Genomic DNA, 25393 nt, shown 5'->3' on the forward strand with positions numbered 1-25393 from the left:
GGTCCTTCCCGTGATCGTGACGCCCAAATACTTCCATGGGGCGGAGAGCTGGATCTTCTCCTCCGCAATCTGGAAACCCGCGTCCTTGATGGCTTTGATGGTTTTGTTGAGTGCTGCGCGGAGGTAGGTGGTCGTCTCCGCGCAGACAAGGACATCGTCCATGTAATGAAGGATGACGGCTTCGGGGAAAAGTCGGCGGATTGGCGATAAAACCTGTGCCACGGATGTTTGGCAGAGCACTGGAGAATTTTTCATTCCCCTGGGGCAAGGTGGTCCATTGATACCTTTTATAAGGTTCCGCCCGACTGATGGATGGTACGGAAAAAGCGAACCTGGGGGCATCTCCTGGATACAAGGGGATGTTAAAAAAGCAGTCCTTGATGTCAATGACTGCGAGCTGCCAATCCCGGGGAAGCATGGAGGGTGAGGGAAGCCCAGGCTGGAGGGGGCCCATGTCCTCGATGACATCATTGACCCTGCGGAGGTCTTGGAGCAGGCGCCACTTGTCTTTGCCTGTTTTTTTAATCACAAAGACAGGAGTGTTCCAAGGGCTGGTGGAGGGTATTAAATGCCCAAGGCGCACCTGCTCTTCTACAAGTTCATTGAGCGCATTTAATTTTTCCTCCACAAGGGGCCACTGATCCACCCACACCGGAACATCGGTCTTCCAATTCAACGGTGGGGAGGTGCGCTCCGCAGTGGCCTACACTAAAAATCCCACGCAGGGCTAGGGATGTCAAGGCGGGCACCCCACTGGGACAATACGTCCCTGCCTAATAACATGATGTTTGATGACACAACAAAGGGCCGAATGGTGGCTATTTGTCCCTCTGGTCCCTCCACACTTACCAGGCGTCGACTGCGCATGGAATTGACAGCTCCGCCCACTCCGGAGATTGTGCCGCAAGGGGGCACCAACTCCCAGTCGCGGGGCCACTTTGACCTGGGAATGATGGTGACATCCGCCCCAGTGTCTGCCATCAGGTTCATCGCCACCGACTTTCCCTGTAAAGAAATGACAGTCCTGATTATCGGTCTTTCTTTGGTAACATTCTGGGTGAGAAAAACGTGAATGTCCTGTTCCGGGTCCCGTCCAGAGAGGTCGTCCGAGTCGAGCAGATAGAGCAAGGCGAAGGGGAGCCCTTTGCCCAGGGTGTAAGGGGGCTCGTGGCAAATGACCGAGAACGTTACCTCGGACCCCGGCGGGACACACACCACTTCAGGGATGATGGAAATCCTGTCTGGTGTGTGCCTTGCGTCGCCGACGATGAGGACGGTCGCTTCGCCTTGGCAGTGAGGGGGCTCCAGGAACCCCGCGGAGACTCTCACCAGGTCCTCATCCTGGAAGGTGACGGTGACGGAGCTTCTGAGGACCTGGCGGCGGCCGGGATCTAGGTTGGCCGTTCTCCGGAGGAGGCGAAGTCCGTCGTCTGTGCTCCGCCAATCCTCCGAAACTGTCCCCTGGGCCATTGGTCCTCCCTGATAGTAGGGAGGGTCGGGCGCTGAGAAGGGCCATTTGATGTTCTCGCGCGGCCCCTCCTCGCGCTCCGCGGCCCGTTTCCCGCCGGCTGGTATGGCGGGAATGAGTTCCTGGGTGGGGGTCTTGGGGAAGGTGCATACGGGTGATGGCAGAATGCATCGGGGGGGCAGGGGCAGTTGGCTTGAATGTGCCCCATTTGGCCACACCCGAAGCAGCGCATGTTGTTTAAGTTCAGCATGGCCTCCCCCACCCCTTTGCTCGCTGCCATGGCAACCGTTACCTCTGTAGATGTGGCCTTCACGCACGCCTCCACCATCTGGGTGATGGTGGGCTCGGGGTCCTGCGGTAACGCTCTTAAGATCTTCTTCATCTCCGCTGAGGCGTTGGTCATTGCCATCTTTCGGAGGAGCTCTTCCCTTGCCGCAGGGTGCTCTATCTGCTTTTCGATCGCCTCTCTGAGGCAGTCCACGAACTTGATGAAAGATTCGTCCGGTCCTTGAAGTATTGGAGAGAAACTTTGGGAGGGAGTTTTGCCGTCTGGGATCTTCAACAGCGCGGCACGGCCAGCCTCTCGGATGTCATCGAGGAGCGGTGTCGGAAGGGGGACTTGGTAAGTGGGTGCTGCAGAGGCTCCGGCAAGGCATCAAAAACGCCGGCCCCGCACCCAAGGGTGGTATGAGACCTCCTCCAGCTCCGGCCTGTCCGCAGGCTGCTTGGCCAAACACCATCGGATCAGGTGCTGGAGCTCTGGGGAGAGAAGCCAGAAAGCGCCGGTCACCGGCAGAGTCTCCTGCCCAGCTGCCCCCGTCACCCGCAGGGCCCGGGCCGTGCCAGGCTGGGCTCTAGGCTGTGCCGGACTCCCAACCGGCTCTGCCCCGCGTGGAAGAGCGGCACGGCGGGATGCGGCCGCCTCCTCCGGCCGCCCGTGCCGCGCTGACCCCGTCGAGCTGCGTGAGGGCCGCGCCGGGCTGCGTGCCGCCACCTGCCAAAGCCCTCCGTCTTGAGGCCGGACACCCACCTGGAGAGACCTGCCGCTGGAAGAAGACCTTCCCCAGCACAATGTCAGGGTCGTCCTGGAAGGGGAGGCTGCCGCAGACCATGACGTAAAGCAGCACGCCCAGGGACCAGATGGTGGCCGCGTGGCCGTGGTAGTAACCCAGCCAGATCCACTCGGGCGGGCTGTACGCGTGCGTTCCTAGGGGAGACAGGCGGCGCTGGCTGGGCACAGGCTGCTGCCTTCCAGAGCCTGGCACCAGCCCCCTGGCCGAGGAAGGGGCTGCACCTGCGGCCAAGGCTTCTCCCCGAGGCCACCCGCGTCCCCCAGCCAGCTGCCCAAAAGCAAGGAACCATTCCGCAAGGCCAAGAAGGCCAGCGGAGCAGCCCAGGCCCTTGTGGGCCCGCTGAGCCCCAGGGCCAGGAGCCGCTTTTGCCACCCCCTCTGTCGGCAGGGCCGGCAGCCGGCTCCTGGGGCACGGCATCCGCCCCGTGCCAGAGGGCAGCCGGCTGAAGGCCGCAGCCCGCGGCCCAGGAGGGAACGGGGCCGTGCAGTGCCTGGCACCGGGAGCAGGGCTCAGGCCATGGGCTCACCGGCAAAGCCCGAGAAGGCCCGCTCCTGGAGGAAGGTGCCACAACCGAAGTCGATGAGCTTCAGGTCGCCGCTCTCCGGGTCCACGAGGAGGTTCTCTGGCTTGATGTCCCGGTGCAGGACGCCGCAGGCGGTGCAGTGCCGCACGGCCTCCAGCACCTGGCAGAAAAGCCAGCGCGCCTGCTCCTCGCACAGGCACCCCTGCTCCTGCAGGAACTGCAGGAGATCCTGCGATGCCTGCGGACGCTCCAGGACCAGCACGAAGCTGTCGGGCAGCTCAAACCAGTCGAGGAGCTGGATGATGTTGTGGCAGCCAGAGCCCACCTTCTCCATGAGCGCCACCTCCATGGGCACGCGGGTGCCGTCGGGCTGTGAGGAGGAGAAAATCAGTGCCTCTGGCAGGCTGCTGCTGCTGCTGCTGCTGCTGCTGCTGCTGCTGCTGCCCTGGGGCTGCGCTGCGCCCTGCCCGGGATGCCCCAGTGCCCCCTGCCGCAGCCTCCCAGGCGCTTGCGCTTCCTCCCGCCCGGGGGATGCTCGGGGCTGCCCCTGCCCGGCCCCAGCACCGCTGTTCGGCGTGCCCAGGCCCGCGGGGCCGCGGCTCCGCTCCCTGAGCCCGGCCCGGGATTCTCCCTGCCCGCCACGCCCCGCTCTGTCCCGCTGGCCCCGCTCGCTCACCAGCTCGTCCCACTGCAGGACGCTCTCCCGGGCCACGCGTTTGAGGGCCACCTGCGAGCCATGGGGAGAGGAGGGCTGAGCTCCAGCCCTGCCCCTCCCCGCCGCTGCCCCTCCTCCCACGCCCGGCCGTCGCGGCCACTCACCGGGCTGCCGTCCGAGAGGCGGATGCCCGAGAAGACGGTGCCGAAGCCGCCGCTGCCCAGCTGCGGGCCCAGCAGGTACCGCTCCTGCCGCTGCCTCCTTTGCCCTGCGGCCAAGAGCGAGCCATCAGCCTTGCGCCCAGGACCCGCCCCTCCCGCAAGTGCCGCGAGTGGAGCGGGCCGGGCCCCGCGGGCCGCCGCGCTCTCACCCGCTTCCTGCTGCGCGCCGGGCAGCGGCCGCCGCCCTGCAGCCGCCGGGCTGGCGAGCGGCAGAGCCGGGCCGGGGCAGCGCGCACAGGCGGCTGCGGCAGCCCCGGGGCAGCGGGGCAGGGCGGCACCGGCGCTGTCCCCGGCGTCGTGGGCTGGGCTCTGCTCCTGACGACGGCCGGGGCTGCAGCCCGAGGCTTGGCACGGGGGAGACCCAGGAGCGGCTGCAAAGCAGACAGGGCTTTTTCAAGCCGGGCCATCGCAGGCACTGGAAACAGCCAGCGACTAGGCTGCTGTCAGGGGCCCTGGCCTGGCCTGGCCGTGCCCCTCCAGAGCCCCGGGGGAGCCTCAGGCAGCTCCTCAGGAGATCTTACCTGCTACTAGAAAGCTCTTTGCGGCACTCAAGGGCTGTCTCGGGGCAGCTTGCTGCAGATGGAGGAACCTCCGTGGTGTCTGGAGGACCATCTCCACCGCCAGGCTCGGGCTGTGGCCAGCTGGCAGAACCGGCACAGCGTCCTGGCTGTCCTGGCCGCTGTGGGATGACCACTGCTGGCTCCAGGACGCTTGCTGCCCTGCCAGCTGCTCCTGAGCAGGCTCCCCTGCATCGGGCTGGGCTCCCATTTGGACTTGTGGGCTTTCCCCTGCCACGTCAAGGCTCAGGATTGCGCCCACGTTGTTGAAGTCTGTGAGTCCAAGGGAGCTGGGAGACCTGTCCACGGGCTCTGCTCCTTCCGCAGGCTGACAGGTCTCACTGAGCCTCTGTGAGGGATGGCGGCTGTCAGAGATAGCAGAGGCTCTTGGCAGGATGCAGGGCCTCTGACAGCCTGAGTTTCCTGCATGGATGGTGGTGGCTCCCCCCTGCTGTGCCATCCTTGCAGGCCTTGAGGCTCTCCCAGGGCTGGAGAATCTTGCTGGGAGCAGCCTCTGGAAGGGATGGAGGCTTGTGGAGGAGCTGGCTAAGCCACAGCAGGGCAGGTGGCCTCGCTTCAGCAGCTCCTTCAGTTCTTTCCACAAGGCCTGCCACATCCCAGAGTAGAGGGGCGCACGTGTCCCGTTGCCATCCCAGATCTGCAGCATCAGTTCCTGCAGCTCCCGGGCCACTGCCAGGCAGGGGCCGCAGCCGCAGGGGCTGCCCAGGGGGCTGGCGGGAGCACGTGGCCGCTCGCCAGGAGCAGCCCGAGGCCTGGGGAACCTGGGAGCCGCAGGGGCTCCTCGCTTCCTCCGTGAGCCTCTGGGCCAGGCCCCGGGGCGCTTGCTCCACATCGCTCTCCGTGTCTGCCGGCTCCCTTGTTGCCGGTGGCCAAAGGCCCACCAGACAGCCACGGCGGCCAGCAGCAGGAGAAGCGCAGTCACCAGGACGTCACCGTCACCCATGGCTCCGGCAGGTCCCATCGCGACTGCACTGGCAGCTGTGGGTGCTGGCCCGTCTCACACAGCGACAGCGCGCTGATGTCACAGCGATGTCACAGTGCTGCGGCCAGCACAGCCCTGGGACATCACAGCCCTGCCTGACGCCAGCGCTCTGCCCTTTGTGCCATCACAGCCCTGCCTCGGCCCCGCCCTCCGCAGTGCCCCAGGAGGGATAAAGGGGCTCCCTATGGGCACTTGCAAGACCCAGCTCTTTGCCGCTTCCCCGGGAAGAAAATGGATCCTATGCCATTGAAAGCCAGTACATTAGCCCATTCTTCACCCAGCACACCCTGTCTCTATTTGTCTCACAGCTGGACACCTGCACCAGGTGTATTCTGCGAGGGACAGGATCAAAACTCCACTTAAAACCCTGAAATAGAATCTGCATTGCCTTCCCATCGGCCATGAGACCGGGTGACCTTCTGTTAGGGTGTGGGATTCCTTAAAATCAGAGGGTTTTGGGCACGTTGTAAAAGTCAGACCTCAGAGACAGCAGGATGGTGATTTAGAGCTAAGCAGTAGCTATAAGATTGGTCAGCAGAAAAATTATACAAGAAGTAGAAAGAAAGAACAAATAGAACTATGGTCTGTGTATTAACGTCTGGGTAGAATAACTTCCTACGTTGCAGAAAAGTATATCTGGTGAGATATTAGGAAGTTCTAAGCTTAATGATGGAGCTATGTGCATTGTATCTTAAGGCTTACAGGCAAGTATTGTATTTGAAATAAGCAAGCATTGTTTTAACCAAAGGTATGTGTATTTATAGTGATTGGCTAGAACTACTGTCAATATGCTTTTGCTTTGTGTGATTGGTCATAAAGTTTATAAAGTAAGTTGTAACATGAAGTTCTTGGTCTGTTGCTTGGGAATGTGAGCTGCTGGCATCTTCCCATTGTCATAACCATGTAATGAGACTGATGCTAAAAAATAAACAGCTTAAGTCGCATACCACAGCAGTCCTGTCCAGTTTGTGACTTGTATAGAGCCCCTGGCCGGTGATAATATAGCATTCAATATTTTTATACAGCATGACTTCTCATTACCTAATAAAATGATTTGTAGAAATGAATTGGAAAACAGGAAATAAACCAAGAAAAATATTCAAGCTATAAAAGATGTGAGTTTTCTCTCACAGGTCAAGATTTTCTTTGTATTTCAGATGAAAAATATTAGGAAGCTAAATGGTCACCCATTCTTTTCAAAAGTATCTGGATATCCAAGAGATATAAATTTCGGCAGGACTTGTATGTCAGGTATTCCTGAAAACCTTGATTTCACTGCTGCCCGACCTTGATTCAATCCACTTAAATGCAGCTGTATTCCAGGTGCTCAGTGAAATTCTCCATGGAATGCATATTGTTTAGAAATCATCTGCAGAAAAAGCTAGATACATCTGAAGATCTTTTTTTGGGAATGGCATTTCAGTTCTTTGTACAAACACACAGATGGGATTTCTGCTGTCTTCTTCAGGCCACTTCCTCCAGAGACCTCTCTATTAAATCTCTCTAGTTCTACCCTTCTGGTGATCCAAAGTCAGCACTGGCATTGTCCAACTGCATGGAATTACTGCATGCTACAGCCGCGCACTGAGGGCTTCTGTGTGCAGCGTCATGTAAGCCGTCCTAATGTCACCCTGTTGCTATCAACTCAGCTAGCTCAGCTGGCTGACAGTTGGATCTTAAGGGACAAGAATGTGCCCTGATTTTGGAATACAAATGAGGTACTAAGAAGGAGGCTGGAGGATTTCAATATTTCTGCCTCCAGCTTAAGCAACACTAAATCTTGGTCTTTATCTGAGAAATTATGTGAATTAACCCATTTGGCATTCATATGCCAAAAATGCGAGTAAGAACTGTCAAAAATGGAATAAATCCAATCATCACTTTATTAAAAGAATTCACTTGAAGAAGTCAGGGAGAAGGACCAATCATGCAAATGTCCTTCCCTGAGAATCATTCTGTATATTTGCACAGCTCTCTTCTTATATTCCCATCTAATGCATTGGACATGTCTACTTGCGATGAGACAAATTCTTGCAAAGCTTACCAGATAAACCACGTGTTCTATTCAAGCAGCAAAAGATTTCTTTCTGCTTGGATTTGCTACTTATATTTAGACTTAATGGTCTTTTCCAACCCAAGTGATTCCATCATTCTCAAAGTCGCACATGCTACTTGTCCTGCTTTAGGGCAAATCTGGGAGAAGACATCTGAAAGGGGACACCCCCAGAAAGCCAACCCACATGGCCTCTCCCCGCAACCGGTTTGGGAGAAATTTCCTGGGAGAGAAGTGGAAGAAACCTGTTGATTTAACAGGAAAAGCACTCCCCAGCACAAAAAATGAACACTAGCAGATGACAAAGCTCATTTGATGCTCTGAAGAGATGACAAGGTCAGAAAGTCTCTCCTGTGGCTGGTCGCTCTGTTATCAGTCCCTGCGGCACTCGGAAAGGCTGCTGCCCAGAGTAGGTCACCAAGTAAAAGCTCTCACTGCTCCCCGAGTCCCAATCCGGGGCAGGTTCAAACAGGTCCAAGAAAAGGGAAAGGAAAAGCAACTGTCCAGGGAAAACTTCTCTGCCTCAGCAGCTAAACTAACTAAAAAGCAAAGAAGTGCTCTCTTCTGCTCCGTCCGTGCCCAGACAGCACAGTCCAGCGCAGAATGTGGAGGAGTGTTGCTTGTAGAGGAGTGAGTGCAGTCTCTGATAACCAACTCCGTGCTTTGTCTTCTCCTTGCCTTCACTCTCAGAACCAGTCTTGAAGGCACAGAATATAATAGCCAGCATCAACAGAACAGACCGCTGGGGATACAAGCATCAGAAAGTCACCCTGGGACACTGCTCTATTGAGAGATGTCACCAGACTATGCTAAGACCAATTTCCGGAATTACTAAGTCTAATTCTGTAATCACAGTGGAAAGCTGAGGAGGAAACATCGTTCACTTCAGTTACTTTGTGGCATGCCAGTACTTCCTTTCAATCCCAATGTTTTTTGGTTTTAATCCCATGACATCACAGGCATAACTAAACATCTTTGGAGCAGGAAGGAAGATATTATTCTTCTCATGATACTGATGGGTAAGCTGAAATGCAAAGCAGCTTATTCAAAGTGAAGAAGCAATAAAGTCAATTGTAAAACTCACCACAGTTTTGTTTACTCCCCTAAATCCTTACTACCCCAAAAGACAAGGACAGCTGGAAACACCTTGTGGCTACTTAATTTTTTCCTATACCTACATGGTAGAGGAAGGAAAAATGATCCGAAACAATGGTAATCCACAACAAAGCATTCTTGGCCTCACGTTCAGGTCCTGCATAGCAAGCTCTTCACCTGGTAAAGTTATTCCATTGCAACAGTTTGGGGAGTATCTTAGAGGGCTGGGTTTAAACCATTAAACCATCCTGATGATTCAGGAATTCAGTAGCAATGAGAAAGTTTCCAAGAAGATAGTACTGTGCATTGATTTGCATCTATGACAGACATATTTCTACAAGACAGAAGGCTGTACTACATATGGGTGAAGTGGCATCCTGTTGCCACTTTTTTCTGGTTTTCTGTTTCTTTTGAACTGCTTTCTTACCAGATTAATGAGCTGAACTACCTCAAAAAGGAATCAGGTAAGTGCCAGATCTTTCAAAAAAGAAACAAAAAACCACAAACAACTCCCCCCCCCCCCAAAAAAAAAAAAAATCAAATGCAAAATGGCGATCTATAAGTGCATTTGAAAATAAAAGATTTTTCTACTTTTCATAGATACATGGCGTTCTCTAGAATAATATTGCTCCAACGTTTTGTTTTGGCTTTTTAAAATTCTGAATTTTATGGATTCTTTTTGGCCATTTTAGTAATGAGATTTTTTGATATGTTCTTTCAAGCTGAAATTGATTCTAGTAGATAGAAGCACACTGGTAGGTAAAAGTAGACTAGAAAAGAGAACATTCAGATATTCAGACTAGAAAAGACAACATTCACGTCTTCCCATGCAAGCAACTGAAGAAAGCAGGCAGGAGATTGTCAGATAACATGCTATGGGAATTGAAAAGAATCTGTCCTTATTTGAAGCAACTGAGAAACTCACACAAGGAAATACAGGTCAGACAGATGAAAGGGTCACAGATGATGTCAAATCAATACATTTAATGCTTGAATGAAACAAGATTTCTTGAAGTACAATCTTATAGAAGAAAGGTGAATTTGCAGAAGCAATTGAACTGGGTCTGTTTTAACTCAACTGAGGATTCAGGAGGGCGATCTTGATATGAAAAGGATTTCAAAACATACAAATACCAAGCAGATCTGAAAGATGTCCCCCTAGAACAGCCAGACTGGGAGTTGTTCACAGATGGAAGCAGTTTCATGGAGGACGGAATCAGACACGCTGGATATGCGGTAACAACAATCAGTCCAGTGGTAGAGGCAAAAGCATTGCCACCAAATACATCCGCCCAGAAGGCAGAACTGGTTGCTTTAACCAGAGCACTAGAATTAAGTGAAGGGAAAAAGGCGAACATATGGACTGATTCAAAATATGCATTTGGAGTAGTGCATGTTCATGGGGCCCTATGGAAAGAACGGGACCTGTTTTTGTCTCAAGGGACGCACATTAAACACCAAGATGCAGTTCTGCAGCTGACAGGAGCAGTACAAAAACCTGAACAAGGGGCAATTACGCACTGTAAAGCACATCAATCAGGAAACTCCAAAATTTGTGAGGGAAATCGAAAGGCAGATTGGACAGCTCGACAGGCTGCTCAAAAGGTGCAAACAACAATGGCATTGGTCCCTTTAAAACTTAATGTATCTCAATTCCATTTACCTCCACAGCCGAAATATTCAGCAGAAGATGAGAAATTGGGGCATTTACTGAGTGCACAGAAGAATCCAGAAGGCTGGTATGTAACTGCACACGGACAGATAGTGGTACCCCCCTTGGTCATGAGAGAGGTTCTACAAATTAAACATAACGGATGTCATTGGGGTGCAGAGGCATTGGTAAAATTTCTAAACCTTATTTGGTCTCAGTACAAATGTTAACAATGGCAAAATCAATAATGTCAAAGTGTGAGATTTGCTTGAAAAATAACCCAGTGGCTAGACGACAGGCACAACTAGGAAGGGTTCGGGTAGGGATAGAACCAGGAGATTATTGGCAGGTAGATTTTGTAGAATTACCAAGAACTCGAGCATACAAATAATTGTTAGCACGGGCTGATACATTTTCTGGATGGCCAGAAGCCCTTCCCTGTCGCACGACCCAAGCAAAAGAAACAGTTAAGTGGTTACTACAAGAAATCATTCCCAGATTCGGGGTGCCTCTAGGAATATCATCAGATAGGGGACCCCATTTCATAGCCACGGTGGTAAAAGAAGTAAGTAGGTTGCTGGGAATACCTTGCGCCCTCCACACACCATGGAGACCCCAGTCAAGGGGACAGGTGGAGAGGATGAATCAGACACTAAAAAGGCAGATCAGTAAAATATGTCAAGAAGCCAAACTGCAGTGGCCACAGGCTTTACCAATAGCATGGCTGCATCCACATCCTAAATGTAACTGCAGATGTAGAATATGACATCAATCAGTTAAAACAAATAGAGCGTGAAGTACAAGAAGAGCAGAAAGATTTGGCTACGAGCTGGTTAGACAAAGTCTTTAAAGGGTTAGGGTGGAATGTGAGTCCATGGATTAAGTCTACCATTGAGAGTGTAATAATCCTATTAATTGTGTTCCTAGTAATTTGGTTAGTCTACAGTGTCCTAAAAGGAGAAATACGGAAGAGGACATCCTGGAACCGGAAAATAATCAAGGCACTGACACGGGACCCACACCCGTCATCCTCTGATCCTCCAGTCCATGACAACGTTCACCTCAATCCTGGATTTGAAGAACATCATGTATAAACTTAGAAACTAAAGACTGTATCAAGTGAAAGTATTTGCACTTATGATGAAGTGAAAATACTTTCAAAGGGGGGAAAATGATAGTAAAAGGGTTTTAAAATCATGGGGATTAAGGGTTAAAAGGAAAAATAAGCTTAGTAGGCCCTGGAAAAATAAACATCCTAAGCACATGGAGAACTCGTACTTGCTAGAACTGCACTGTGTAGCTAGTACATGATAATTGATATAAGTGCCAGATGTGACGTTTGCTTAGTAATTAAATATAATTACAGTTTAATCAGAAAGAATAATCCTGAGAAACTGTGGTCAGGGACCTAAGAAAGATCACGATAAACTCATGTCAATGTATACCATAGAACAATACAAGTTTAATAATTAATGTGTAAGTTCTATAACGATAGAATATAAGATACGTTCAGCTCGAAAGCCATGTCGGAGTCAGATTTGGGTTTGTACCCCGACTCCCAGAGCTCTTAATAAAAGCACCTGCATCTAATCATATCCCGCGACTATGTGTGTTTCCGAACGCTAACAGCAGGAGACTTCGACCTAGCCAGAAGCTCGGTGAGAGGTGCTGGAGCACAGAGGGAGCAAAGCCTTTGGACAGGTGTGCCAGCTCCCTCAGAGCTGCTGTTGTCAGCGAACATGCTCCTCCTTGAGGATGCAGATGGCCAGGAAATGCCCAGAATTAAAAAAGGGAATCCAGCTCCCTTGCAGAAGATTTTCCCAGAGGCAAGTGTCCCAGCATCAAGTGTCCTGGAGCTGTCAGTTCCCAGTCCGTGTTTCCCAGGATGCTGTGGCGGTGCCAGAGAGGAAGATGCTCAGCACAGTGCAAGAGAAGATCCTCCAGCTGCAAAGGCAAATGTTCCCACCTCCAGAGAATTGTCTGCCATCAGCAGTGCAGGAGCAGAAAGTGGAAGATCTTGAGACTTGGCATATATCTGGCAAGGGCCTCAATCCCTCCCAGTGCCTCAGGGAGAGCTGCCGGACTGCAGAGGGAGGAAGCCCTTTGGAAAGGTGTGCCTGCTCCCTCAGAGCTGTGCGTATCAGCAGGACCTGCTCATCCCCGAAGATGCAGCTGTCCAGGAAATGCCCGGAAGTACAAAGGGGGGCGCAGCCCTCTTCAAGATGTTCCTAGAGGCATAGGCCCCAGCAGTGTCTTGGTGCCACCAGTTGTCAGCCCATGGCTTCCACAGAGCTGTGACTGTTCCAGTGGGGAACACCCCATGCTTGGCAGCAGAGGTGATCCATGTGAAACCAAGGAAGTTCCTTCTATCAAGGGAGCTCCATGGAGATGGCCTCCGCCTTCCAGGAATTTGTTTAAGGAAGGAGGTCAGATCTTCTTAGGAATATTGGTGTTAAATAAATCAGGATTTTCCCAGAGAACGGTCTGTGTGTTCCCACTCTTCTGGGTTTGACTGGTAAAGCCAGGGAATCTCAGAAAAACGGAAAGCTGGACAAGACAAGCGCAGGTTCAAACCAATGTGGTTAATCAAGTGTTCTCCGTTTATTCAAGATAAGGTGGTAGTTTATATAAGCTTCCACATAGTTTACAAAAACAAAAACACTCTGATTGGTAGGCTAACATTGTTTACCTTTTCCTTAAAACGGCCTACACTTTACACTATAAAACCTATACTAATTCACACCCAAACAACCTAGTGGTCCCCCTCACACCTTAAGACATTTTCTATCTGCGCCACAAGCTCTGAATTTCTAACTGCGTCAGAGGCTTGAAGGCCCCACCAGGCCTCAATCTGAGGCCTAGACTGGAGTAGCTCAAATTTCACAATTCATGTCCTCTTTCTCTCAAAAATGCTGAAACAGACTGGTATTCCTTTCTTCCCAGAAACTGGCACAGTGCTGGGTTTGGATGCTGGATGGGAATGCTGTGGATCACAGGTGGAGAGTTTGGTTGTTGCTAAGCACAGCTTGTCCACCTCAAGGACTCTGCAGGGTCCCAGAAGCCACTCCATGTCCCACGCTCTGCCCGCGAGGAGGTGACAGAGAGCCTGGAGGGAGCATGTCCAGACAGCCAAGCCGGACTGCGCAGAGGGATGTTCCAGAGCACAGCGTGTCCTGCTGAGTCTGACAGCTGAGGAAGCTGGTCAGGAGAGGCTGATCACTGGTGGCATTGATGGGGCATGAGGCAGAGGGTGCTGAGCACTTTTGTTGGGCATTACTGCTCAATCCTGGGCTTTGATCCTCTGGCTCATTTCTCCCCAGCTTCTTCCTCCTTCTTGTTTGTATTCAGCTTCCTGGTTTTCTTCTCCTCCTTCTCCAGGTCTTCTTCTCAGTCTTTCTTATCTTTTTTTCCTTTGTTTGTTTTTAATTCTCTTTTTTCCCTTTTTCTTTCTTTAGCTTTTTTTCCCCTTTTTTTCCTGCCCCACTGCTGGAGGCTGAGCTCACCAGAGTATGTCTATGCGTCCTAGAGCCCCTTTTGGCATCTGTATATCCCTGAACATCTCCATCGGATGCTGCCTTCCCCTGGGAAGGTCCTTGTCTATAACAATGTGTGAAATGAAACTATAGAGATGATTTGAAAAAGGGATATTTTAATGAAAGCGTTGCCCTTATAGTTCTCATAGAGACCCCCAAAAAACCAGTTTTCTTTCAGATTCTCATGGCATTATTCAGTAAATTATATTAAATACATACACCCTAATAAATGAGCCTAGGGCGAAGCATTAATTTAGGCTACGGTGGTTATTCTACGGTAACTTCTCCTGTGCGCAGTCATCCAAGCCTCTGATTCTGGCAAAAGACTGACAGTCCAGAAGAAAGCACTCATCTTCCAACGGGAGACTTCCCACTCAGAGAAGTCTTCCCAGAAGTATTATTTCAGGTCATGTTTTCTCCAGACAAGCAGTGCTTTGTTATTTCTATTGGCTTTCCCCCCCTCCACGCAGCCCCCCGAATGAATCCGACTAGCTCAGAGATGTGGGGCTGTGAGGGGAGGAAATAGCAGGGGAGAGGGAAAGGTAATCAGAATAGGCTCCTTACCCCAGGGTGTTGGAACAGCTCTATTCTGTGGTGTCCATGGAGAGCGGGGCAAAAGAGAGAAAGAGCAGGAAGTTTCAGGGGTCTATATAGGTTTTGGACAGGGTGGGCACTCCTGGCTCCCCGCCAACCCCATTGGGGCAGGAAGGAGGATCCAGGGGTTATCATGATCAGAGCCACAGAGGCCCTAGGAAAGGGGGGACAAAAGGGTGTCCAGGAGCTCACCGTAACACCTCCCCCTTATTTGTTAAACAAGGTTACAGGAATTCACTGGGCTCAATTCAACCCCGAATATGGGTTTCCCACCACCCCATGTTGGTGGCGTGGTCAGGCCTCCTCAGGTTAGCCAACTCTATGTGGTTGACCTCTGAGGTAGAAGGTATGAGACCCTTGATAGCTTTGAAAATCAAGTGACGCAGGATCCCGAACGCTAGGGTTACAAAGAACAGAATAACGAAGACTAACAAAATTGATCTAACTACAGATGTCCACCACCCCGTGAATCCCCATCCCTTGAACATTCTCTTCAGCATTTGCTGGATGACAACTTGCATGGGGTTCATCACCGGGTTGAGTGGGAGGTAGGTTTTCTCTAAAAGGGAAGAACAAACATTTTAAGAACATGTTAAAGCTTCTGTTTCTGCCGGAAGGAATTCCTGCCTAGGAACTTTCTTCTTCTCCCATCCGGCGGCGTCTTCTTTTTGAAGCATCAGCTACTTGCTTCTTGTCCCCTTCTGCTTGACCTGGATTCTTGGGGACAAAAGGTTTCACCCACTTCTGGGGAATCCACCGAGGGCCTGAGGGAGTAGCTACACACGCATAGCCACGACCCCAGGTCACAAGTTCATAGGGACCCTTGGTTTCCCAAGTTTCTGGATCCCTAATCAAGACCGGTGGATGCTGAGACAATTTAAACTGCTTGCCACTGTTAAAGTGACGTACAACCGGTGGACTCATATTTTCGAATGAACAATTCAGAAAATTGATAGTAAACATAGCTTTACAGAGCTTCTCTCGTGGAGACATCCACGGAGCTGAGCTGTTTTGTTTTTTCAATACCTGCTTGAGCGTCTGGTGTGCACGCTCGACTACAGCTTGACCTGTGGGGGAGTGGGCAATGCCAGTCTTATGTTCCACTCCCCACTGCTGGAGAAATTCTAGGAATTCCTTAGATACATACGCTGGGCCATTATCTGTTTTGATCGTTTTTGGCACCCCCAATACTGAAAATGCTTGTACTAGGTGTTGTTTGACATGTGCAGCCTTTTGTCCTATATGGGCAGAGGCATACACTGCACCTGAGAATGTGTCCACGCTTACATGAACGCATTCAAGGCGACCAAAACTCTGAATGTGTGTGATGTCTGTCTGCCATACCTCACAGCTGCTAAGGCCTCTGGGGTTTACCCCCATGCCCAGCGTTGGCACCGCCTGGAGCTGGCAATTAGGACAGTTGGTCACAATGGCTCGGGCCTGACTCCGTGTAAGCTGGAACTGCCGAATCAAACCTGGTACATTTTGGTGGTAATGTTCGTGACTCAGCTTTGCCTGTTGGAAAACATCAGGGAGACTTGCCTTTTCAACTGGTGCAGCGAAGGAGTCTGCTTTTCGGTTCCCCTCTGCAATCTCACCTGGCAAATCAGTGTGTGACCTCACATGCATCACAAAGAATGGATGTTCTCGGTGCGAGATTAAATAAATTAGCCTTGAGAGTAACCTGAAGAGATGTTCATTTTCTATTTCTCTGAGCACAGCCTGCTCCGCCCTGGACACTATACCTGCCACATAGGCAGAGTCTGTCACCAAGTTGAACGGCTCGGAAAACCTCTCAAAAGCTCTCACCACTGCAGCCAGTTCAGCCACCTGGGGGGATCCCTCCACAAGCTCAACATCAGCTTCCCAATGCTGAGTCTGTGGATTTCTCCAAGTCATCACCGACTTGTGGGAAGCCCCAGAGGCATCAGTGAACACTGTGAGAGCTCTGAGTGCTCTCCGGCTCCTTTTCTCTTGAGGAATCAGGTGGAATTCCTCATTGAACAACTTGTGAGACGGGGCATGGACTGATATTTGTCCCCTATAGCTGTCCAGAGATAGCTGGAGACTGGCACTGCTCTGGAGCAAATGCTCAAACATCCCTTTAGTCAGTCTCTCAGGAGAGTTCCTTCCCTCCTCAGAAAGCCTGACTGGAAGGTGAATACATGCAAAGTCACACCCTGCTAATTCACACAGCCTCACCCTGGCCTTCTGAATCAGCTTTGCTATCAGCTCTTGTGGCCTAGTGATGGTTTTGGATCTTTGGAACGATAGGAAAACCCATTCTATGATTAAGAGTGGGTCCTTCTGCCCCTTGATCCATTGGAAAATCAACCCATGCAGGTGTGGGAGCTTTCCTAGAACAATGAACTGGAAAGGCAGATTTGGGTCACACCTGTGTGCCTGCCTTTCTGACAAGGCCTTCTGTACCTTTTCGATTGCTGTCTTTGCCTCTGGAGTCAGTTCCCTGGGGGAGGTCAGCTCCCTCTCCCCCTTCAATAAATTGAAAAGAGGTTCCAGGTCCTCGTTTGTGAGGCCTAGCCAGGGCCTTACCCAATTTAAAGACCCACACAGCGAGTGGAGGTCTGCTAGTGTTCTGGGGTTGCAATTTATCTCCAATTTCTGTGGGACAATAGTCCTTGCAGAGATTTCCAGGCCCAGGTATCTCCAAGGTGGCATTCTTTGAACTTTGTCTTCCTGCAATTTGAATCCAGCAGAGGTTAAAACTTTAACCACTAGGTCAAGTGTATATTGGAGTATAGAGTCATTGGGAGCACACACAAGCACATCATCCATACAGTGTAGGATGATGGCATCCTTTCTCTCTGCGCGTACTGGAGACAGTAGTGCTGCTACATACTATTGGCATATGAAAGGGCTGGATTTTAGACCTTGGGGCAAAACTTTCCAGTGGTAGCGTTTCATCGGTGCTTCTCTATTGACCGTGGGAACAGAGAATGCAAACCTCGGGGCATCTTCAGGGTGCAATGGAATTTGGAAGAAGCAGTCCTTTATATCTAACACAGCCAATTTCCAGTCCTGGGGAAGCATAGCTGGGCTCGGCATCCCCGGTTGGAGAGGTCCCATGTCATCCACAATTTTGTTTATCTCTCTGAGATCATGGAGCAATCTCCACTTGTCCTTCCCAGGCTTCTTTATTACAAAGACTGGGAAATTCCAAGGGCTGTCTGTCTCTTGCAGGTGTCCTTGGGCTACCTGCTCCTCCACAAGTTTTTCAAGCGCCTCGAGTTTTTCTCTACTCAAAGGCCACTGTGCTACCCACTTTGGGGTGTTATCCAACCACTTTAACTTGTGGGCATGGCGCTCCACAGTGGCTACTCCCGTAAATCCTGGGGTGTCTTAGGAATGATTAATTGGACTCCCCACTGGGACATGGTGTCTCTCCCCCACAGAGGAGCCTTATAGTCTGCCACAAACGGGCGAACACTTGCTGATTTCCCGTCAGGTCCCTCAATTTGCACTACATTTTTAGAAATTTTTGCCAATGTAGTTCCTCCTATACCCTGAAGTTTGCCTGCCACAGGTTGCAATTCCCAGTGTGATGGCCACATGGTTTTGGGTATCACCGTGATGTCTGCACCTGTGTCCAGAACACCTTCCACCTGAAGATGCTCTGACCCATGTGCTAGGTTGCATGTCATGGAGGGTTTGTCCTCTCCTACCACTTCCGCCCAGTAGACTTCTGGAGATTTTCCTTCTACTGTGATTTCCACTGGGATGGGAATGGCTTGTGCCAGAAGTTGCCCCTTTTCTAAATAGAATGGAGGGTGCAAGCAACGTGCCAACAGCATAAGGCTGGATATTTTTCCCTTAGTAGTCATGGAAACTATTTCGATCTCAGGAGGTGTGTATGCTGTGTCCCCAATAACAAAATACTCACTGTCCAGTTCCATATCGTACGCCTGCAGGTCCTGAGGGTTTTTTGATAGGTCCACCACAATGACTTTCCAATCAGTGTTTCTGAAATGAAATCCTTTGGCAGTCACTAAGCGTGGCCGGCCCAGTGGCTGCCAAACCTTGTTAGTAATACATTTTACATTCTTATTTTTCTCTCTCCCCCCATCATAGTATCCACCCTCCCCCTTATTTGTTAAGAGAGAGGTATCATCACATTTGTGTCCCACTATATTTATATCTTTGCGCGTAGCAGTGGGCACGCGCTGTGCATGTAGTTTTTTTGTTTGTTGATCTGTCTCTGGTTCTGGTTCTGAGGACAGTTCCTGGCAAAGTGTCCTGGTTTCTTGCAACGCAGGCAGATGATTTGCTGCAGCTGTTGTGATGATCTGGGTGGCTTCCTTGGGCTTGATGCAGCAGTGGCAACAGGCTGTAATCCTGCTGGTGCTCTATGACTGACAGGACTATCAAGCAGCTCTGCTTTCTTAGCGCAGGCCTCGATCATCTGGCCAAGAGTAGGTGCTGGATCAAGAGGAAGGCTGAGAAGAATCCTACGACAGGTCTCGTTGGCATTCCTCTGGGCCATTTCTTTAATCAACTCTGTTTGCACACTGGTGTGTTGCACCTGTTTTTCGACTTGGCTTCTCAAACGATCCACAAACTGCAAAAAACTCTCAGAAGGAAACTGTTTGATATTAATATAACTGCATTCAACCTTAGTGCTTGGTAATTGATACAGTGTCTTTTCTGCAGCAGTACAGATTTTTTCTAAAACTGATCTAGATAACAGTCTGGTTTGTTTTTCTGGACATTGTATGTCTCCTGTGCCACACAAATGGTGTATTGTAAGGGGCTGGCCATCCATGTCGGTGGCATCACTGGGTGTACGCTGTATTTCTTGCAACACTGTTTCCAAAGCCAATTTCCACTTACTTTCCCATATCTCATATTCAGAGGATGTTAGTAAACATTTAAACAAATCAGTTATATCTTTTGGCACCATTTCATTTGAATTGAAGGTTGCCCTCATCATACCCTTAAAAATCTCACTTGATCTCCCAAATTCTCTCTGAACCTTACAGATTTCTGTTTTGTCCCTGTATGGGAGAGGTTGGTATGTTCTTGTACCATTCCTTCTCCCTAAATAAACCACTGGAGTTACCGATGGTATTGATTTCTCGATAGGGGCAGGCTTGTGTTCGTCCCGCGCACCCCCCACCTCGGTGAGGGGCAGCTCGGCCCCCCCCTCTCGGGCTGTCTGCTCCGCGGTGCAGACTCGGGCCCCGCCCCGGCTCTGAGCTGCGGGGCTGCTGTGCCGTGTCCCCGTCCTGCTCTGAGCTGCGGGGCTGCTGTGCCGTGTCCCCGCCCCGGCTCTGAGCCGCGGGGCTGCTGTGCCGTGTCCCCGTCCTGCCGTCCTCGGCGCTGCGGCTCGGAGGAGTGCAGGGGCCGGCCCCGCCCCTGTTCCCGGGGCAGCCCGGGGGCTGGCACTGATAAGGGGTTGCTATGGGAGATAAGCAGGCGTCGGAGGAGGGGAGGGAGGAGGGGGTGGGGGCGGAGGGGGTGGCGGAGGGCGGGGGAAGCAAAGGAATGCGAGTGGGAGGGGGAGTGGGGGGTGGAGCGGCCGGTGCCGCTGGAAGCACATGGCCGCCGCCATGATCTGGCCGCGTGTGCCTCTCAGATGCCGTTAAGACACACTCCGGGCTGTATCTCTCCGAAAAACAAGGTGTTATAGGGAGATAAGGGGTGGGTGAGGGGTTTTCAGGGCTGGGGTATTGAGGGGGTGGGCAGGAAGGGGAAAAGGGGGTGTTAGAACTGTGGATCTGCGTTTGCATGCTCTTTTCTGCTTCTAAAATATTTTTCCGTGCTTGTAAAAATATCGGAATAAATCGAGAAACTTTACGTTCACCATTTTCGACTTTTAAAGTTAATATCTGTCCAATTTGAGTCCAAAAAGCAAGCGAATTCAGGTCTTGCACAGTAAAATTTGGTATTTCTGTCTGTAGCCAGCACACAAAACGCAGGAGGAGCTTTTTAGGGAATGATACATTGTTTAAGTTATTGCTAAGATGTGTTAGTATACTCTTCTGCTGCAGTGAAATGTTAGTACCCATGATTTTTAATTGTTTCACTGGTCTAGTCTCCACCAGAGCTAATAACACAGCACGAAAGATTCGAATTTCCCGCCGTGGAAAACCCGAGCGGGGGGGGCACAGGTGGAGGGGCGCTCGTCCCGCCGCTGCCGGGGCGGCTTTAGCCCGCTCCTCCCGTGTCTGTTCCCCGCTGGAACGTGGGTATGCGCAGCCCACCGGTTCCTGCTTACTCGCAGTAGGGTCCTGGCTCACCGTCCCGCAAGCAGCCCCCCCAGTCACTTATGGAAACCCTCCCAGCCAGGCGCGGTCCCGGGTGCCGCGTCGGAGAATTTACCAAGCCTGTGACTGCGGGATTCATCTGTGAAACCCTCTCTGGGGGTTCCCTCTCCAGTCGGCTCTTCCTGGGTACTCAGGCAGAGGTCCCCGACTGTGCCCCGTGACTCAAAGCTGTTAAAGGCAGCTAAAGTACCAGGGCAGTTGACTGTCCCAAGAGCTTTCGACTCCCACCGAAATAGGGGGTCCAGCTTCTTCGTGGGCTCAGAGCAGCACACGTTGGGGCGCCAACTGTTATTTCTATTGGTTTTCCCCCCCTCCACGCAGCCCCCCGAATCAATCCGACTAGCTCAGAGATATGGGGCTATGAGGGGAGGAAATAGCAGGGGAGAGGGAAAGGTATACAGAAGAGGCTCCTTACCCCAGGGTGTTGGAACAGCTCTCTTTATTCTGTGGTGTCCATGGAGAGCGGGGCAAAAGAGAGAAAGAGCAGGAAGTTTCAGGGGTCTATATAGGTTTTGGACAGGGTGGGCACTCCTGGCTCCCCGCCAACCCCATTGGGGCAGGAAGGAGGATCCAGGGGTTATCATGATCAGAGCCACAGAGGCCCTAGGAAAGGGGGGACAAAAGGGTGTCCAGGAGCTCACCGTAACAGTGCTTTGTTCTCTGGATCTCAGAAAATGCTACCACAGCTGGAAATACCCACAGATTTGCAGTTAGGGCTTGCAAGCAGCACTACCTGATGGCCCAGTGCAGGGGCGTAGAATTCAAATCCCCACCCAGCTGATCCACTACCGCACCTTTGGAAATGTAGTATCTGGGTAACAACAACACAATCAGGCAATAACACAATATAATAACACAAAAAAATAGCACAAGATTATTCTAAAGATAACACAGCTAAAGGAGTAAATGACTCTTAATAAAAATTTCACGTTACCGCTTGCAATTAGTCCTTGTACAGAGGACTCAATGGCTCTGGGCCATCATGTGGTCACCAACATCCCCATCGGGGCTGTGGGGACACAGGGACCTCCAGCTCCTGGGGAGGAAATGTGCCATGGCCCTTGGACAATCGGCAATCACCACTCACAGGTCACAGGAAAGGGGATAATTACCACTCCCAACTCAGGCTGCAGACGATGGCTGACACACAGAGCTCTCGCCATCCCGTCACAGTGGGGTCTTGGCTGGAAGGATCACGGCTCAAGTCAGGTCTTCAGGTACACACTGGGAGAGCCATTCAGGGCACATGAGCACCAGCAGCCCGCATAAAAGGGAAGAAAACTGAAAGAGCGGGCACATTTCTGAAAATAAACCCCCACATTTATTTCCCAAACCCTGTTTTGGGAGGGGTCAGGGCAGTAGGCAGAAGGTGGCACGGTTTTAGTAGATGGCACCTGCCCACAGGCAGGCAGTTGGGTGCTTTCCTGTGACTGGTTGCTGCACTTTCCATTACCATTGGTTGTTTTTAAGGCAGCAGAAGATATGTTTGGGGGGTAAAATGAGACCAGCACCGTGGGAATGACTCCGGCATCTCAACATTTCCCGTGGGCTCCCATTTCATAGGAAGAAAAAAAAAAAAGAGTTCAGCAGGGCTCAAGCTGAAATGATATTTTGTAGCTTATGGCTCTCCTCAGAGCTCTGGTAAGAGAGGAACGTCTCTGTCCCTGAAACCAAATAACCCTTGGAATGCACACATGGACCTGTGCCTTGCTTCAAGAGACACCAAGAAGCCCTGCCACTTTGAAAGGGCAGCTGTTGTTTCACTGCTGCATTTCTTGGCTCGGCAAAGCCCCTCCTACCCGCACTAGGGCCTGAGCTTGAAGATCTAAAGTACCACCCCGGAGGACAGGCATGGAAAGCTTGAGAAAGGCTGAAGGCAGCACTCTGATTCCCCCTTTAGCCAGACGTTTCTTTAGCTGAAGTTGCTGACAAGGACCAGCCTTGACACACCACAATGGGTTGGTTGTTTTATTTCTCAGGTCCTCAGTCCTGTGTGGTGAAGCGTTCCCGGGTCTCCCAGACCGCTCCGGATAGCTGCAGGTCCGGGACCTCGGGAAACGCTTGATGGTAGTAAAGAGATGAGTCTTCCACCGGGCGAGAGTCTCTCAGGAGGCTTTTATTCTGAGGGCTTCGGTGAGGGAAGGCGAGGGTGGTGAAGGGACACAGCCACTCAGAGGGCGAGCCAGCTCTGAGAGCCCCGAACCAGGGGCGGGGCAGGGTTTATAACAGTTACAGGGAAGGAGGGTCAGGGTACGGAGCATCCAACCGGGTGAGGGTATGAGGGCGGAGTCAAGCAGGAGTGACACGGCAACGGCCAACTGGGACAGAGGGAAGGAGTGGTTTTGGGGGAGGAACCAATGGGGGTACAAAGAACCGAGAACTTTCTAGAACAGAGGGAAGGGGTACAAAATGATTGGCATAAACTGGGGGAAGGGATAACAGATAACGGACAACTCGGGAGGCGGGAAAACTACACATCTGTGGCCTCCCATGGCAAAGCAGGGAGGTCACCAACCACACCCCCTCCCACATCTCCCCCGTCTTTATTAACTAAAAAAACAGACCCGAATGTCTTAACTAAATATTGTTTAAAAATTGCTAAAGCAACGAAAATAAGAAAGATGATAACTAAAATCCAAATGAGTCCTTTGACAATGGGGGCCGCCCATCCGGGGATGCCCCACTGCGAGAATGTCTTGTCCACGGGGTCAGCAGCCGAGGGGTTTCCAGTCTTTAGCTCTTTCACTTGCTCACGGATTTGCTCGATGTGGGCCTGGATGGATGTGCTGCGAGATGATAGGTTGAAACAGCACAACCCCTCAAAGTCCTCGCAGCTGTGGCCATGGGCTAAGAGCAAAAAGTCTATGGCAGCCTGATTGTGTAGGGTTGCATGCCTGGTGGTCTGTTCGTCCGCCAAAAGGTCTGAGAGGGCGGCAGACGTAGCGTTGGCGTTCTTGTTAACCCAACACTCCAGGTGTGAAAGCTCACCAAGGGCTTTTGCTGCTGCATACCACGGAAGGAAGATGGATGCAGCGATTCTCTTTGTTTTGCCCCAATTATAAAGCTCCGAATCACAATTTGAGTCAAATTGATTGTAAGATCGTTTTTTTGCGTGCCAATTGTTTTTCCTTCCTCCATTCTAAAATTTGGGTTTTATTTGGAGTGAGGGTAGCAAGCTTGCCAAGGCTACATGGTCCTCCCTGGAGCCGAGATGGAATGCCTGACCACACTCTGTCCCCACAGATAAGAAACATCCCCTTGGGCAACACCTTAGGACGCGTGGACGAGACCGAAATGACCTGGCTGGTGTAATTGCACCAGGTCTGACTGTGGTATTTTTTGCTCAATGGTGTCACATCCTTCCTGTATGTGTTCTTGGCCAAGTCAATTCCATGCCAATTCTGACTTGGCCTCCTGTAATAAAATTTGACACAGTATTCTGCGTGAGAGGACCCCAAGAAGTCCAATTCTTGGGGTTCCTCTTTGCTGTTCGACAGAATTTTGGTCCACTTGTCCCAAGTGTCAACCGGGTTAGGTCTCTTACCCGTGGTTCGGAGTAGGTCTGAGTTGTAAACTGGCCAATCGTCGGCGACCAGGGGAACCCCCACCAGGCATGTGGACAACGGGTTGTCCACACTGCCCATGGCCAAACACAGATTGTCCTGCTGCAAGGACTTGGCGAGCGTGACCCACACGTTCTCCTTCGGCTGCTGAACAATCCAGCCGTCCGCCGCTTGCAGCCACAAGATGACGAATGCCACGGCGACGGCCAGCTGGGCGCAGTGGGGCGATTTCTGGTGTTTCTCCCGGGTAGTTGTCACTTGGGCAGCCATCCTCATTCTATTAAAATAAAAGGAACTGTAAATAACAAAGGATTTGGTTCCCTCCCCTCCCAGCTCCCCCTTTGAGTTTAAATAGAAATTTAGGGTAGAGGGGCATAGGGAAAACGGGTAAGGTAAGGGGGTAAGGGAAAGGTAACTGGAGGGGATGGGTTATTTTGGGGTGTCGAGTCCAGAGGTGGGTAGTAAAGTCTGGTGATGAGGACTCGGGACACCAAGTTGGGACGGCTCCCGGTCCTCTTCATTCGTCGTCTCTTCCACGCGACTGCGTCGTCTGGTGTTGTGGGAGACGCAGTCTGTGGGTCCTGTCGCGTTGGTGGTTCTGCCGCTGGGGCATCTTCTAAGAAGGGCTTCACATATTTCCCCGGAATCCACTTTGGTCCATGAGCTGTTGAGACACAGGCATACCCTCTCCCCCAGGTTATTAGGGGAAAAGGCCCTGTGATGGCTCGGGATTCCGGGTCACGGACAAGGACCGGTGGGCGCTCCTTCAAAAGTGCTCGCGTGCTGTTAGTAAAGTGTCTGATGACGGGCGGGTCTGGCTCCCGGTCGGTGCAATTTAAAAAATTCAGCACATAAAGTGCTTTACAGAGTCTCTCGACCGGAGTCATCGCCAGCGCCGCGTCGTGTTGTTGGTCGAGCAACCTTTTGAGTTCTTTGTGGGAGCGCTCCACTATGGCCTGTCCTGTTGGGTTGTGAGGAATGCCGGTGGTATGTTTGATGCCCCATTGCTGCAAGAACTCCTCAAATTGTCTCGAGGTGAGGCCCGGGCCGTTATCAGTCTTAATTGCCTTCGGGACTCCCAGTGTGGCGAACGCCATATATAGATGTTTTTTGGCGTCCT

At 51.6% G+C, this 25393-nt stretch overlaps 1 protein-coding gene across 1 annotated transcript; it reads right to left on the minus strand.

The window, feature by feature from the left end:
* Window positions 1–2123: 2123 nt before the first annotated feature.
* LOC140684206 (serine/threonine-protein kinase pim-1-like) lies at window positions 2124–24354 on the minus strand. Its single transcript, XM_072929375.1, has 7 exons — window positions 24255–24354; window positions 23395–23557; window positions 3884–4139; window positions 3741–3791; window positions 3068–3434; window positions 2499–2675; window positions 2124–2227 (listed from the first exon to the last, which is right to left on the minus strand). The coding sequence occupies exons 1-7, from the start codon at window positions 24352–24354 to the stop codon at window positions 2124–2126; spliced, it is 1218 nt and encodes a 405-aa protein (XP_072785476.1).
* Window positions 24355–25393: the final 1039 nt, after the last annotated feature.

The sequence above is a fragment of the Taeniopygia guttata genome, chromosome 5, assembly GCF_048771995.1.
Source record: "Taeniopygia guttata chromosome 5, bTaeGut7.mat, whole genome shotgun sequence".
NCBI classification, from domain to species: domain Eukaryota; kingdom Metazoa; phylum Chordata; class Aves; order Passeriformes; family Estrildidae; genus Taeniopygia; species Taeniopygia guttata.